This window comes from Tachyglossus aculeatus, assembly GCF_015852505.1.
Source record: "Tachyglossus aculeatus isolate mTacAcu1 chromosome 12 unlocalized genomic scaffold, mTacAcu1.pri SUPER_6_unloc_1, whole genome shotgun sequence".
Lineage (NCBI taxonomy): Eukaryota > Metazoa > Chordata > Mammalia > Monotremata > Tachyglossidae > Tachyglossus > Tachyglossus aculeatus.
In genome coordinates, this window is record NW_024044828.1 from 17,985,215 (window position 1) to 17,999,970 (window position 14,756).

The 14,756-nt window shown below is 52.1% G+C and overlaps 1 protein-coding gene across 1 annotated transcript in view; it reads right to left on the reverse strand.

Moving 5' to 3' along the window:
• MYH6 (myosin heavy chain 6) overlaps positions 1 to 13,482 on the reverse strand; it is a 32,385-nt gene extending 18,903 nt beyond the window's left edge. Inside the window, exons 1-18 of the mRNA XM_038740952.1 lie at positions 13,270 to 13,482; positions 11,492 to 11,635; positions 8,883 to 9,039; positions 8,729 to 8,756; positions 7,855 to 7,966; positions 7,075 to 7,167; positions 6,661 to 6,724; positions 5,635 to 5,733; positions 4,841 to 4,944; positions 4,581 to 4,719; positions 3,820 to 4,088; positions 3,471 to 3,641; positions 1,746 to 2,055; positions 1,426 to 1,496; positions 967 to 1,054; positions 766 to 883; positions 561 to 684; positions 213 to 349 (exon numbers count right to left, since the gene is read on the reverse strand). Of these exons, the coding sequence (XP_038596880.1) occupies positions 213 to 349; positions 561 to 684; positions 766 to 883; positions 967 to 1,054; positions 1,426 to 1,496; positions 1,746 to 2,055; positions 3,471 to 3,641; positions 3,820 to 4,088; positions 4,581 to 4,719; positions 4,841 to 4,944; positions 5,635 to 5,733; positions 6,661 to 6,724; positions 7,075 to 7,167; positions 7,855 to 7,966; positions 8,729 to 8,756; positions 8,883 to 9,039; positions 11,492 to 11,635; positions 13,270 to 13,470 (2,429 nt within the window). The 5' untranslated portion in view covers positions 13,471 to 13,482. The remainder of the gene's footprint in view (positions 1 to 212; positions 350 to 560; positions 685 to 765; positions 884 to 966; positions 1,055 to 1,425; positions 1,497 to 1,745; positions 2,056 to 3,470; positions 3,642 to 3,819; positions 4,089 to 4,580; positions 4,720 to 4,840; positions 4,945 to 5,634; positions 5,734 to 6,660; positions 6,725 to 7,074; positions 7,168 to 7,854; positions 7,967 to 8,728; positions 8,757 to 8,882; positions 9,040 to 11,491; positions 11,636 to 13,269) is intronic.
• Between the last annotated feature and the right edge of the window lie 1,274 nt (positions 13,483 to 14,756).

The following is a 14,756-nucleotide window of genomic DNA, read 5'->3' on the forward strand; positions in this document are numbered from 1 at the left end:
TTGTATCTACCCCAGTGCTTAGTACAGTGCCTGGCACATAGTAAGTGCTTAACAAATGCCACCACCACTGACCATAGCTTTCCCATTGGTACTGATTTGAACACCTGAATGTCTAGTGTTGGCCGGTTCCTTCCTCCCTTCTCCAGTCCCTCCTCTCTCTCCCTCTCTCCCATTGTCCTCCCCATCCCTGGGCAGCACCAGGACCCACTCACCTGCGCTCCACGATCTTCTTGAACTCGATGCGCATGAGCTGGCCCCGGCATTGGGCCTGGATTCGGGTGATGATGCGAGACAGCCTCTCGTCCCTCATCTCCTCCAGCAGCCCCAGCAGCCCGGCCTTGAAGAACACCTGGGGAGAGCGGACATCGGGGGTGAGAAAGGGGCACTGCACTTTGAGTTTTCCTTGGGCAGAGAATCAGGCCCAAAGATTTGTTGGGGAGGGGGTGGCCGTAGCCTGAGCAGAGGCAGGGCAGGCTGAGAGGGCTTGGGGAAGACCAGAGGGGGCCAGGGGAGGGAAGGTCCCTTGCTTCCCCTGCCACCCCCCCTCACCAGCCCCTCACCTTGGTGTGGCCAAACTTGTACTGGTTGTGGTCGATGTCCAGGGAGCCCAGCAACTTCTCTGCCCCCTTCCTGCTGTCGATGAACTGGCCCTCAGGGATGGCCGCCGGGTTCAGGATGCGGTACCTGCGAGCAGCGGAGACAGTGACCCCCCAACTCCGCCCGGCCCTCACCCCAATGAAGCTCCCCCGCGGGGCCCATACCCACCTCTGGCGGAAGTCCCCATAGAGGATACGGTTGGGGAAGCCCTTCCTGCAGATGCGGATGCCCTCCAGGACCCCGTTACAGCGCAGCTGATGCATGACCAGCGGGTTGTCCATCACCCCTGTGGGCCGGAGAGGGCAGAGGCCGTGTGAGACCCAGCCTCTGGGCACGTCCCCTCCCCATACCGGCCTCCCCTCCACTCACCAGGGGCCTTCCGCTCATTGGGGATGATACAGCGCACAAAGTGGGGGTGGGTTGTCTTCAGGTTGGCCATGAGTTTATTGAGGTTCTCCTTGGGTGGGGTGAAAGGGCAGAAGATGAAGGATGAATTTGAGGCTCCTTGGGGATCAGAGACCAACCCTCTTCCAATCAGTCAATCGATGGCATGTATTGAGTGCTTACTGCTTGCAGAGCACTGTACTAAGCACGTGGGAGAGTACACTATAACAGAGTTAGTTGGCACGTCTAAGCCCGACACCTAAGGATCTAATTCCTGGCCACTAATTTGCAAATCACGTGCACATCCCCCAGCTCCCTCTAAGTTCCCGCCTTTCCTCTCCAAGTCTCTGAAAGATGTGCGTTGTCAGACCGGGTTAAGCCAGCCTGGAAGAAAGTAGGGTTGGGGGATCCAGGGAGACCACCAGGAGCCTAGCCCCCTCTCACCCGGTGCAGGGCCGACACCGTCTGGAAGGAAGAACCTTTCTTTTTGCCTCCTTTGCCTTTCCCACCATCTCCTGTTGGGTAGAGAAATGAGGAAATTTAACTGAGCCGGAGGCAGCTGGAGCCCCCTCCTCTGAGGGGACCCTTCCCCGTCCACCCGCCATCCCTCCCTCCATCTCCTCCCTCCGCCTCCCCTCGGGCCCACGGTCCTTCATCTTTCTCCTCTTCCCAATCTGACTTTGGAGTTTTCTTCCTCCCCACCTCCGGTCCCTCCCCCGCAACAGGACACACTGATGTCCCCGAGTCACCCACCCCAACCTAACCTGTGTCGGCGGCAGCGTAGGAAGAGAATAGCGTGGCCATGAGCTTGAGGGAGGACTTCTGGTAGAGGCCCACCACGGTCTCATTGAGCGGGTCCTTGTTCTTCTCCAGCCAGCCCAGAATGTTATAGTCCACCGTGCCCGCGTAGTGCACCAGAGAGAAGTGGGCCTCCGGCCTCCCCTTGATGTTGCGTGGCTTCCCGAAGTTGTTGGACTTGCCCAGGTGGTTGTCGTACAGTTTGGCCTTGAAGGTCGTGTCGCTGGCCTTGGGGAACATACACTCCTCCTCCAGGATGGACATGATGCCCATGGGCTGGGGAAAAGGCGGAGGGAGACGTCACTGTTTATGCTCCCAAGGGCTCAGAGAATCACAGTGAGGTCAACTAGTCCATCCCCCTGCCTCCAAGCCCTGGACCCACTGCAGACAGGTTTCCATGTCCTCCGGGGATACTGAATAGGTGTACATTGCTGAGTAACCCTTTCAATGTTCTATCACAATCCTGAGAGGCTAGAAAGTCTACCCTACTAACACCGCTACTCTACTGTTACTATTATTATTGTTATAAGTAGTAGTAATAATAACAATAGTGATGATAGTATTATTATTCCTTTACTTTTTCCCATATCCCTATTCTATTTTAGTGTCTGTCTCCCCCTGAAGACTGTAAGTTCCTTGTGGACATGGATCAAGTCTACCAGCTCTGTTGTATCTTACTTTTCCAAGCGCTTAGTACACTGTTCTGCACACAGTTGGTGCTCAATAATATCATTGATTGAATTTTTTAATGGCATTTGTTAAGTATTTACCATGCACCAGGGACTCTACTGAGCACTAGGGTAGATACAAGATAGTCGGGTTGGACACAGTCCATGACTCACAGTCTTAATCCCCATTTTACAGATGAGGTTGCTGAGGCACAAAGAAGTTAAGTGATGTGCCCAAGGTCACACAGCAGACAAGTAGCAGAGTCAGGATTAGAACCCAGGTCCTCCGGCTCCTAGGCCCATGCTGTTTCCACTAGGCCATGCTGCCTCTCTCGTTGATTGACTGAATTAATCAGCTGGCCAAACCACTTATGGGGGTGACCTTGCCGAAGATTGAAGGCAGAGATTAGCTTCCCCTTCAGCCTTCTCTTCAGGCTGAATCCTATCGACCCCATCCCCCCTCCTAAAGTTGTAACTCCTTGAGAGTAGGGAACACATCTCTTTTTTGTTTTATACTTCCCAAGCGCCTAGTGCAAAACTTCCCGAGTTCTGAGTGCAGTGCTTGACACTGAGTGGGTGTTCATAAACATGAACATGACTACGCCAAGATCTGATTTTTCAGTTTGTTCAGTTGCTTATCTCTGGTCCTCATCTGTACCATCGATAGATAAATCAATTAATGCAACGTCAGCAGTGTTGCTGCGCTCTTACGGATGTGAGGAGGCCCCCTCTCTGAGGTTTTCTGGGGCGATCCCTTTCTGCTCCCCAGACTAGCTACAGGGGACCAATCAGTTGACTAATCAATAGCAACTATTGAAAGCCTACAGGGACGAGGACTGTTCCAAGCCCACGGGAGAGTACAAGAGAGTTAATAGATGTGACCCCTGATTTCAGGGAGCTTCTGTCCAGGGAGAGGGATCCTTGTCTTCCTCCTTCTCCCGGGGCAGATTTTACCTGTCCTTTTTAAGAAGGGCCCTCACTAGGATGGGAGGGGGCTGCAGGGAAGGGGCGGAGGCCGGGCACCTTCTCGATGAGGTCGATGCAGGCCTGCAGGTCCATGCCGAAGTCAATGAACTCCCACTCGATGCCCTCCTTCTTGTACTCCTCCTGCTCCAGCACGAACATGTGGTGGTTGAAGAACTGCTGCAGCTTCTCGTTGGTGAAGTTAATGCACAGCTGCTCGAAGCTGTTGAACTGGAGGGGAGGGGGCCGTCAAGGCCGGGGGCAGGACCACTGGAAGGGGCCCGTCCCCAGCCCAGCGCTCGGGGCCCGGTGTGAGTCCCGGGACTCCCAGCGGCAGGGTCCGACCCCGGGGAGGGACCACGGTGGCCGACTCCCCCCGGCCTCCGGCGACCAGGCCGCCCCGACTCACATCGAAGATCTCAAAGCCAGCGATGTCCAGGACACCGATGAAGTACTGACGCGGCTGCTTGGTCTCCAGGGTGGCGTTGATGCGTGTCACCATCCAGTTGAACATCTTCTCATACACGGACTTGGCCAGGGCCCCGATGGAGTAATACACCTGCTGGACGCTTTGCCCCTTGGTGACGTACTCATTGCCGACCTTCACCCGCGGGTGGCACAGCCCCTTCAGCAGGTCGGCCGAATTCAGCCCCATGAGGTAGGCCGATTTGTCAGCCTCTGGAGGAGAGGAGCGGGTGAAGAAAAGAGTGCTCTATTTCTTCTTTCCATCCCTCTGGATCCTGGTTTTTTTATGGTGTTTGTTCAGCGCTTACTTTGTGCTAGACACTGGACTAATCAATCAATCGTATTTATTGAGCGCTTACTCTGTGCAGAGCACTGTACTAAGCGCTTGGGAAGTACAAGTTGGCAACATATAGAGACCGTCCCTACCCAACAGTGGGCTCACAGTCTAGAAGGGGCTCATAGTCTAGAAGACTAATCACTGGGGTAGATACAAGATAGTCAAGCTGGACACAGTCCAGGTCTCAATCCACGTTTTGCAGATGAGGTAACTGAGGTACAGAGAAGTGAAGTGACTTGTTCAAGGTCACAGAGCAGACCTTGTGGCAGAGCCAGGATTAAAATCCAGGTCCTCTGACTCCCAGGTCTGGGAGGGTCTAGGGGGGAAGACTGTAAGCAGCCTGCAGGCCTCCTCAGCTTCTCCCTTACCTTCGGTCCCGTCGGGCTCGGCCTGTTCTTCCCGCTGCTTCTGTTTGAACTTCATGTTCCCGTAATGCATGATGGCTCCTGTCAGCTTGTACACCCCAGCCTTCTCCTCCGGAGTGAAGCCCAGCACGTCGAAAGCGCTCTACAGACGGACAGGCGGATAGACAGCGGATGCTTCTGGTCTGGATCCCTATGCATGGGATCTCAAGGGCCTCCTCCCTGCCCTCATTCTCCCACCTCCGGTTGGGCCACCCCCAACTCACATCGGTGGCCATGAGCTCCTCAGAGTCGTCGATGGAGGCCACGATCACCTCCCCCTGGGACACGAAGGAGTAGTCGTAGGGGTTGTTGGTGATCAGCAGCATATCTGTTCCGGGCGGGGAAGAGGGTGGGAGGGGGCGTCGGAAGGGAGGAAAGGGAGAGGGGAAGAGCCGGGGACAGAAAGGCAGGGAGGCCAAGGAACGGGGCGAGAAGACGAGAGAGACACGGAGCGAGAGGAGAGGTGGAGAGGAAGTGGGGAGGGAGAGAGGGAAGAGAAAGGGGGAATGAGGGAAAGAAAGACACAGATAAAGGAAGAGAGATGAGGGAGACACGGGAAGGGGAGAGGGACACAGAAGGAAATGGGGGAACAGGTAGGATGGGGGAGGGAGGGGACAGGTTTAGAATTGAAGGTTGTGGGAGTTGAGAGAAGACAAAGGAGGAAAAGAGTGGGTGGAGGAGTGTGAAGGTGGAGACGCCAGAGGAAAAGACCAGGGAAGGGAAAAAGTAGGAATAAGGGACAGGTCCAGGATAAGAAAAAAGGGAGTAAAAAAATAGAGGGGAGAGAAGGAAAGAAGGAACAGTGTGAGAAGAGAAAGAATTAATCAGTGGAGAGCAACAGGTAGAGGGAGATGATGAAAGAGAAGGAGAAATAGGGGAGAGGAAGGGAAGGGAAGAGTGGGGCGGGAAAGAGGAGGAAAGAAAAGTTGTTGAGTGATTTGGGGACAGGACAGAGTTGGGGTGAGGAGAGAGGGGAGCGTAGCTTCTGGAGGAATTGGGGCTCCGTTTACAAACTCACCCAGCAGCTCTGGCTTCTTGTTGGATATGATCTGGTAGAAGATGTGGTAGTTCCTCTCCGACTTCAGCTGGCAGATAACGCGCGACTTCTCTAAGAGATCTGACGGGGTCAGGGGTTAGAGTTAGGGAGAGGGCATGGAGGTCGGGAGAGACTGAGACACGGAGATTGAGTGGAGCGGGCACAGCAGAGAAGGTGAGAGACAGGGACAAAGACACGGAAACGCCGAGAGGCAGAAGTGGAACCGGAGAGGTGAGGACAGAGACAGAGATCAAGATGGAGGGGAAGATGGCTGAGAGAGAAAGAGACAGTGAGAGTTCCAGACACACACAAAGGCAGGGAGTAGCCCAGACAGAGACAAAGACAGGTGAGAGACAGAGACAGGGAGAGATCCAGAGAGAAACAAAGATGGTTGAGAAATTGAGATAGGGAAAGATTGAGACAGAGACAAAGATGGTTGAGAAATGGAGGCAGAGAGAGTTCACAACAGAGATGGAGACAGCTGAGAGGCAGGGAACAAGGAGCGGTGCAGGCAGAGGCAGACAGTTGAGAGACAGAGATAAGGAGAGATCCAGAGATCAAGATGGCTGAGAGACAGAGAGAGTGAGAAATCAAGTCAGAGACAAAGATAGCTGAGAGATGGAGACAGGGAGAGAAACAGAGACAGGGAGAGAACAAGAGCCTGAGAGACAGAGACAGTGAGAGACTTAAACTTCTCTCTATGCTGCAAATTCTTTGTGGGCAGGGAACATGTCTACCAGCTTTGGTATATTGTACTCTTTCAAGTGGTTAGTACAGTACTCTGCACACAGTAAGCGCTTTATAAATACGATCGCCTGATTGACTGAGAGATCCAGACAGAGATGAAGATTACCGAGACACAGAGCCTGGGAGAGATCCAAAAAAAGACAAAGAGAGTTGAGAGACAGAGACAGAGAGACAGCGAGAGACCCCACTGGGAGGGACTGAGGGCAGATGGGGGGAAAGCAGGATGGAGTTCAGGCTGAGCCAGACACCTGTGTCACTCACAGGTCTCAATGTCGGCGGATGCCAGCTTCCCCGTCGCTCCAAAGTGGATGCGGATGAATTTCCCCTGGGAGACGGAGGGCGGGGTGTTAACTAAGATGGAAGGAGGGGAGCCCACCCAGAAAATCCCTCTCCCCAGATTCAGCACTATCGTGTTCTAGTCCACACTGTCAATGCACTGGGATCTGTGCCCTTTGGCCATCTGGTGTCCATCCCACCCTCAGCCCCACCGCACTTACGTTCGCATCCATAAATTATCCATTTATATTAATGCCTGTCTCCCGCTCTAGAATGTAAGCTCGTGGTGGGCAGGGAACATACTGCACTCTCTTGAGAGCTTGGTACGGTGCTCTGCACGCAGCAAGCACTCAATAAATACCATCGGTTGGTGGATTGAGGGAACTGAAGGGAACTCACAAAGCGGGAGGAGTTGTCATTGCGCACGGTCTTGGCGTTGCCGAAGGCCTCCAGGGCGGGGTTGGCCTGGATGATCTGGTCCTCCAGGGTCCCCTGTGGGTGGGTGGGGTTGTGTACACACACACAAACACACACAAAAACACACACACACATGTCAGGAACCAGACTCACGTGGCTCAGCCACGAGGGAAGGGGCAGTGAGGGATAATAACTCTTCTAAAGCCTTATTGAAGGCCCACCTCCTCCAAGAGGCCTTCCCTGACTAAACCCTCTTTTCCTCTTCTCCCACTCCCTTCTGCATCGGCCTGACTTGCTCCCTTTGTTCATCCCCCCCTCCCAGCTCCACAGCACTTGTGTACATAGCTGTAATTTATTTGTTTCTATTCATGTCTGCCTCCCCCCTCTGGACTGTAAACTCTCTGTGGGCAGGGAAAGTGTCTGCTTATTGTTAGAGTGTACTCTCCCAAGCGCTTACTACAGTGCTCTGGACACAGTAAGTGCTCAATAAATACAATTGAATGAATAAATGAATGAATAAATGGACAGCCCAGACGCAAGGGTGGCCGGGGGCTCCTTGAGGCGAGACCTGGGGGTGGGGCAGGGCCAAGGGTGGGTTAGGACTCCGAGTTCTCTCTTGGTCTGGTTGCAGCCTGTCCCTGTAGGGCAGTTTTCTTGGTAGGGATCGTCCATCCCCCAAGTCACAGGCCCTGAGCCACGGGAGGTTTTTGGAGGGATGGGGGGGTGGGTAGCCCAGGTTCGGCCCCTTGCTCCCGCGGGCACCTTGTTGGCATTGGCACCCTCCTTCTTCCCACGGTCTCCGATGGCAGCGATGCTGGCGAAGTACTGGATGACACGTTTCGTGTTCACCGTCTTCCCTGCTCCGGATTCTCCGCTGGGGACCCAGAGGCCAATTGGAACTTGGCATCCCCCCACACATCCCCAGTCAGCGCTCAGCACCTATCCATTCCTCCAATTGGAGTCCCTCCACCCACCTCCAGTCAGGGCTCGGTGCTCACAGGCTCCTTCAGAGGGACCACCATTCTTCCTAGGCCCATCGCCCCCTTCCCTCCCTCAACTGGATTAGAAGTGGGAGCCGAGTTAGAGCTGCGGGAGAGCTGTGAGGGAACTGGGGGTGGGGAGTTGGAGGGGAGTTGAGGGTGAACTGTTGGGGGGGCTTTGAGGAAGCTAAGGAGAGGCTGTGGGGGAGTTGAGGGGAGTCTGGGACTTGACTCCTGTCCACATGTTTTATTATGTTGTCTGTCACCCACTTCTAGACTGTGAGCCCGTTGTTGGGTAGGGATCGTCTCTATATGTTGCCAACTTGTACTTCCCAAGAGCTTAGTACAGTGCTCTGCACACAGTAAGCGCTCAATAAATGCGATTGAATGAATGAATGAATGACTGTGGGTGAACTGAGGGGGAAGCTTGGGGGGAACTGTGAGAAAATTAAAGAGGGGCTGGGGGAGAGTTCTGGGGGAGCTGAAGGGGAGCTGTGGAGGAGCGGAAAGCGTGCTGTGAGAGAGCTGTGGGGAAAGCTGGGAGGGAACTGGGGAGGCTGTGGGAAAGCTAAGGAGGGTCTATGGGAAAGCTGAAGGGGAGCTGAGGGAGAGCTGTAGAGGAGCGGAGGGGTGCGGGGGAGAGGAGAGAGACTTACGTGATAAGGATAGACTGATTCTCTCGGTCTGGAAGAGAGGAGGAGAGCACAGATTACCAAAGAGCCCCCTGCTCCCGCCATGACTCTGGGGCAGGTGAAGTCTCTTTTTCTGGCACAGGCACCAGGCCGGAGGAGGGGAAGGGGAGAGTCTCACCCGTCAGCATGTATTGATAAGCGTTGTCCGAGATGGAAAAAATGTGGGGCGGAGCCTCGCTCCTCTTCTTGCCCCTGTAGGCATTCACCACCTCAGCGTTATATACCGGCAGCCATTTGTAGGGATTGACGGTGACGCAGAACAGGCCCGAGTAGGTCTGGAGCCAAGGGATGGGGAGAGACGCGGGCAGGTGGAGAGAGATGTCGAGAGATACAGAGAGAGAGGGCATGAGCGGCCAGAGGAGGGGAGAAATTGACAAGGAGACAAGTTAAGTGCTGTGAAGAGGATAGGATCACAGCTGTGCCTCGTCCACCGTTTCTTGGCCTCCCTAATAATAATAATAATGATAGTTATAATAATTACAGCATCTGTTAGGAACTTACTATGTGTCAAGCAGTGTTCTAATAGCTGATGGTAATAGCAATGGTATTTATGGAGCATACACTGGATACCTCGGATTGTACTAATCCCTGCCTATGAGAAGCAGCGTGGCTCAGTGGAAAGAGCCCGGGCTTGGGAGTCAGAGGTCATGGGTTCAAATCCCAGCTCTGCCAACTGTCAGCTGTGTGGCTTTGGGCAAGTCACTTAATTTCTCTGTGCCTCAGTTACCTCCTCTGTAAAATGGGGATTAAGACTGTGAGCCCCCTGTGGGACAACCTGATTCATTCATTCATTCAATCGTATTTATTGAGCGCTTACTGTGTGCAGAGCACTGGACTAAGCGCTTGGGAAGTCCAAGTTGGCAACATATAGAGACGGTCCCTACCCAACAGCGGGTTCACAGTCTAGACGGGGGAGACAGACTACCTTGTAACCTCCCCAGTGCTTAGAACAGTGCTTTGCACATAGTAAGTGCTTAATAAATGCCATTATTATTCTTATTATTACAAGGAGCTTTCACTCTAATGGGAAGGGGGCAGACATAAACATGCTTAATCAGCCAACCAATTAATCCTATTTATTGACAGCTTACTGGTTTCAGAGGACTGTATTAAGCCCTCAGGAGAGTACAATAAAACAGAGTTAGTAGACACATTCCCTGCCCATGAGGATCTGACAGTCTAGAGGGGGAGAAAGTCAGGGATATAAATGAATAAATTACGGATATGGACAAGTGCTGTGGGGGCTGAGGGTGAAAAAAGAGAGAAAATCCAGGTGCAAGGGCGAAGCGGAAGGGAGTGGGAGACTAGAGAATGAGAATGAGTCAGGGATGGCCTCTTGGAGGAGATGTGCCTTCAGTAAGGCTTTGAAGGTGGTCATTGTCTACAGATTTACAAGCAGAATTCATTCATTCTTTCAATCATATTTATTGAGCGCTTACTGTGTGCAGAGCACTGTACTAAGCGCTTGAGAATGAACGAGGGGGATCCTTCAGGGAACTGTCACTGACCCCACTTAGCCTGGGGGTGGGGCCTAGGGTCCCTCCTTCCGGTTCTACCACTTGTCTGCTGTGTGACCATGGACAAGTCACTTAATTTCTCTGTGCCTCAGCTCCCTCATCTGTAAAATGGGGATTAAGACTGCGAGCCCTATGTGGGACAGGGACTGTAAGCAGCGGGGCTCAGTGGAAAGAGTCCGGGCTTTGGAGTCAGAAGTCACGGGTTCAAACCCCGGCTCCACCAATTGTCAGCTGTGTGACTTGGGACACTTCACTTCTCTGCGCCTCTATTACCTCATCTGTAAAATGGGGATGAAGACTGTGAGCCCCCCGTGGGACAACCTGATCAACTTGTAACCTCCCCAGCCTTTAGAACAGTCCTTTGCACATAGTAAGTGCTTAATAAATGCCATTATTATTATTATTATTATTATTACTTTGTATCTACCCCAGTGCTTTGAACAGAGCCCTGCACAAGGTAAGCACTTAACACTTCTAGACTGTGAGCCCACTGTTGGGTAGGGACCGTCTCTATATAATAATAATAATAATAATAATGGCATTTATTAAGCGCTTACTATGTGCAAAGCACTGTTCTAAGCTCTGGGATAGAGACAAGGTAATCAAGTTGTCCCACGTGGGGCTCACAGACTTAATCCCCATTTTCCAGATGAGGTTACTGAGGCACAGAGAAGTTAAGTGACTTGCCCAAAGTCACACAGCTGACAAGTGGCGGAGCTGGGATTTGAACCCATGACCTCTGACTCCAAAGCCCGGGCTCTTTCCACTGAGCCCCGCTGCTTCTCTATATGTTGCCAACTTGTACTTTCCAAGTGCTTAGTCCAGTGTTCTGCACACAGTAAGCGCTCAATAAATGCGATTGAATGAATGAATGAATGAATGAACAAATGTCGCAGTTATTACTGTTATTATTATTATGATTATTGTGTAGGAGCCAAGCTAATCCTCCCCTCTCCACCCCTTCAGATTTCCCCACCTTTCCTTAGTGTTGGTCACCCGACAGGGAGCCCCCCCATAATTCTTCAGACCCTTCAGGTCTTTAGAGACATTTAGAGACACACTTTGGAGACGTTTCTGATGTGTCCACCTCTTGGACACCCTGTCATGGGCTGCTATAATGCAAATTGTGTTATATCCCACCCTGGGCTGGGTGATCATCTATAATAACTGGGGTGGGGGGCGTTGGGGAGGGGTCCCCCTAATGACTCACGTAAATCATCCAGGCAGCGTAGCGCTCCTTGAGATTGTAGAGCACGGCGGGCTCGTGCAAGAAGGTCAGCATGGCCATGTCTTCGATCTTGTCGAACTTGGGCGGGTTCTGCTGGTGTACATCAGCTTCTTTGACAGTCACGGTCTGGAGGGAGAGAGGGAGGGGTATCCTTCAACCCATCAACTAATGCTATTTATTGACCGCCTCCCGATGCAGAGACCTGTGCCAATGCAAAACACTGTGCCAAGTGGAAAGAGCCCCAGCCCGGGAGCCAGAGGACCAGGATTCTAGGGAATATGTCTGTCTATTGCTGTATTGGCCTCTCCCAAGTTCTTAGTACAGTGCTCTGCACACAGTAAGCGTTCAATAAATACAGTCGACTGGCTGACTGATTAATCCTGGCTCTGCCACTTGTCTGTTGTGTGACCTTGAGCAAATCACTTGACTTCTCTGTGCCTCAGCTCCTTCATCTGCAAAATGGAGATTCAATTCCTGTTCTCCCTCCTACTTAGACTGTGAGCCCCATGTGGGACTTGATGATTTTGTATCTACCCCAGCGCGTAGTACAGTGCTTGGCACATAGTAAGCACTTAACAAAAACCACAATTATTATCATTATTATTAGTAGTAGTAGTTAGCGTGGCTCAGTGGAAAAAGCACGGGCTGCGGAGCCAGAGGTCGTGAGTTCAAATCCCGGCTCCGCCACTTGTCAGCTGTGTGACCTTGGGCAAGTCACTTAACTTCTCTGGGCCTCAGTTCCCTCATCTGTAAAATGGGGATGAAGACTGTGAGCCCCACGTGCGATAACCTGATTACCTTGTAGAGCTTAGAACAGTGCTTGGCACATAGTAAGCACTTAACAAATACCAACATTATTATTATTATTATTATTAGTAAGTGCATGGTAGAGTCCAGTAGAGTTAGAAGTCACGATCCCTGCCCTTGAGGAGGTTTCAGTCTGGACATCACAAGAGACCCTTCCTCATCTCACCCTATCCACTCTTCCTCCCTGGCAGGCTCCCTCCACTGACAACAGCGGACGCTGCTGGAAAGTGGCAAAGCAGAGCCGTCCTCAGAGATGGGCCACTTGCCTGCTGTGTGACCTTGGGTAAGTCACTTAACTTCTCTGCACCTGTTTCCTCAATTGAAAATAGGGATTCAATACCCATTCTCCCTTCTACCTGACTGGGAACCCCGTGTGGGGCAGGGATTAACGTAACAAATATAAAAAAAGTTGGGCTAAGCAAATTATCAATGGTCCCATGTCTTCCTTGGATACCAGCTCTCTATGCCTGCAGTGACCCTGGGGGTGGCTTTTCAGGGGACCCCCTCAGAGGCTGGATCACTGACCTCTAGGGACCCTGAAGTCCTTGCAGCCTAATTCTTCTGATCTTTGACCTTCAGCCAGCATTCTGCCCCTGACTAATAAATATCTATTTAAAAAAAAATTTTTATGGTATTTGTTGATCGCTTACTATACGCAGGGCATATTGTATTGTAATCCTTGAGACTTTAAGCTCTTCTTTTTAAAATGGTATCTGTTAAGTGCTTACTATGTGCTTAACTGCAGTAAGCACTGGGGTCGATAGAAGATAATCAGGCTGGACACAGTCCATGTTCCACATGAGGCTCACAGTCTTAATCCCGTTTTATGGATGAGGTACCTGAGGCACAGAGAAGTGAAGTGGATAGGTAGAATTTCTTTATATTAATGTCTGTCTTCCCCTCTAGATCTTCCCCTCTAGACTGTGAGCTCGTTTTGGGCTGCCATCACCCACCTTGCCGTTCTCTGTCTCAGCGGTGACCTTGGCCCCGTCCCGGGATATGATCTTGGCCTTGACGAACTCCTCCTTGTCATCGGGCACGAAGACTTGAGTTCGGATGTCGAAGGCCCGGGTCTGGGCCTCCAGACGCTCCTTGTCTGACTTGCGCAGGAAGGGAGCGGCCGCCCCAAACTCCGCCATTGCCGAATCTCCCATCCTTACGGCAAGCTAGTAGAGTGGAGAGCGGACACGCTGACCTCTGAGGGCCCGGGAAGCCGGTGGGCCAGTGTGGGGGGCGTGGACACAGATGGGGCTGGGCAGTGGGGGGCAGGGAGGACGATCCCTTCGGGGGGGACCCCCAACCTTGCCATTGACGCCAACCCCTGTACCCCTCTGGTGTTACCCTACTTTCCATTCACCTAGGAAAATAGTCATAAAATAACAATAGTAGCAATTGGGATATTTCTTCAGCACTGTACTAACTGCTGGGATAAAATATAGGGTATTCAGGTAGGGCACATCCCTTGTTCCCTGTTCGCAGTGTAAGAAGGAGGGAAAATGGGTACTGAATTCCCCTTTTTCCAAATGAGGAAACTGAGGTCCAGAGACGTTAAGTGACTTGGCCAAGGTCACACGGCAGACAAATGGTTGAGCCGGCATTAGAACCCGGATCTCTGACTCCCAGCTCCAGGCTCTTTCCACTAGGTTATGCTTCTTCTCTAGGGCACCCTGCCTCTGGCCGGAATCTCCTTCCTTTTCATTTCCCAAAGACAGTTACCATTAATTAATTACAGACCTTTGAAGCTTTATTGAAGGCTCATCTCTCCTAGAGGCCTTCCCTGACTAAGCCCTCATTTCCTCTTCTCTCACTCCCTTCTGCTTTGCCCTGATTTGCTCCCTTTATTCACCACTCTCTCAGCCCCATAGCACTTATGTCCATATCTATAATCTATTTTTTTATATTAATGTCTGCCTCCCCCTCTAGACCGTCAGCTCACTGTGGGCAGGACTGTTAAATTACTCTATTGTAAGCGTTTAATACAGTGCTCTGCACACGGTAAGAGCTCAATAAATACGATTGATTGATTGGTTGAGAGGACTGCCCCCCTAACCTCAGTGCACCCCACCGATCCCTGATTCTGGGGGTGAACGAGGGAACCAGGTTGCGGTGACTCAGAGTGGGAAGGAACAAAAGGGGATTGATGGGAGGTGGTGGGGAGATTGAGGAGGGGAAGGGGAACAAAGAGAGAGGTGATTTTACCTGGTTGATTCTTCACACAAGTGTGAAAGGGTCTTATGCTGGGGAGAACAGGAGGAAAAGAAAGAGAGAGGGAGAGAGAGAGAGAGAGAGAGCACCACAGAATAGCCACGGAGGGACATGCAGAGACCAAAGGGGATGAAAGGGAGATGGAGAGGCGATTTTACCTGGTTGATTCTTCACACAAGTCTGAAAGGGTCCTGTGCTGGGGAGAACAGGAGGGAAAGAAAGAGAAGGGAGAGGG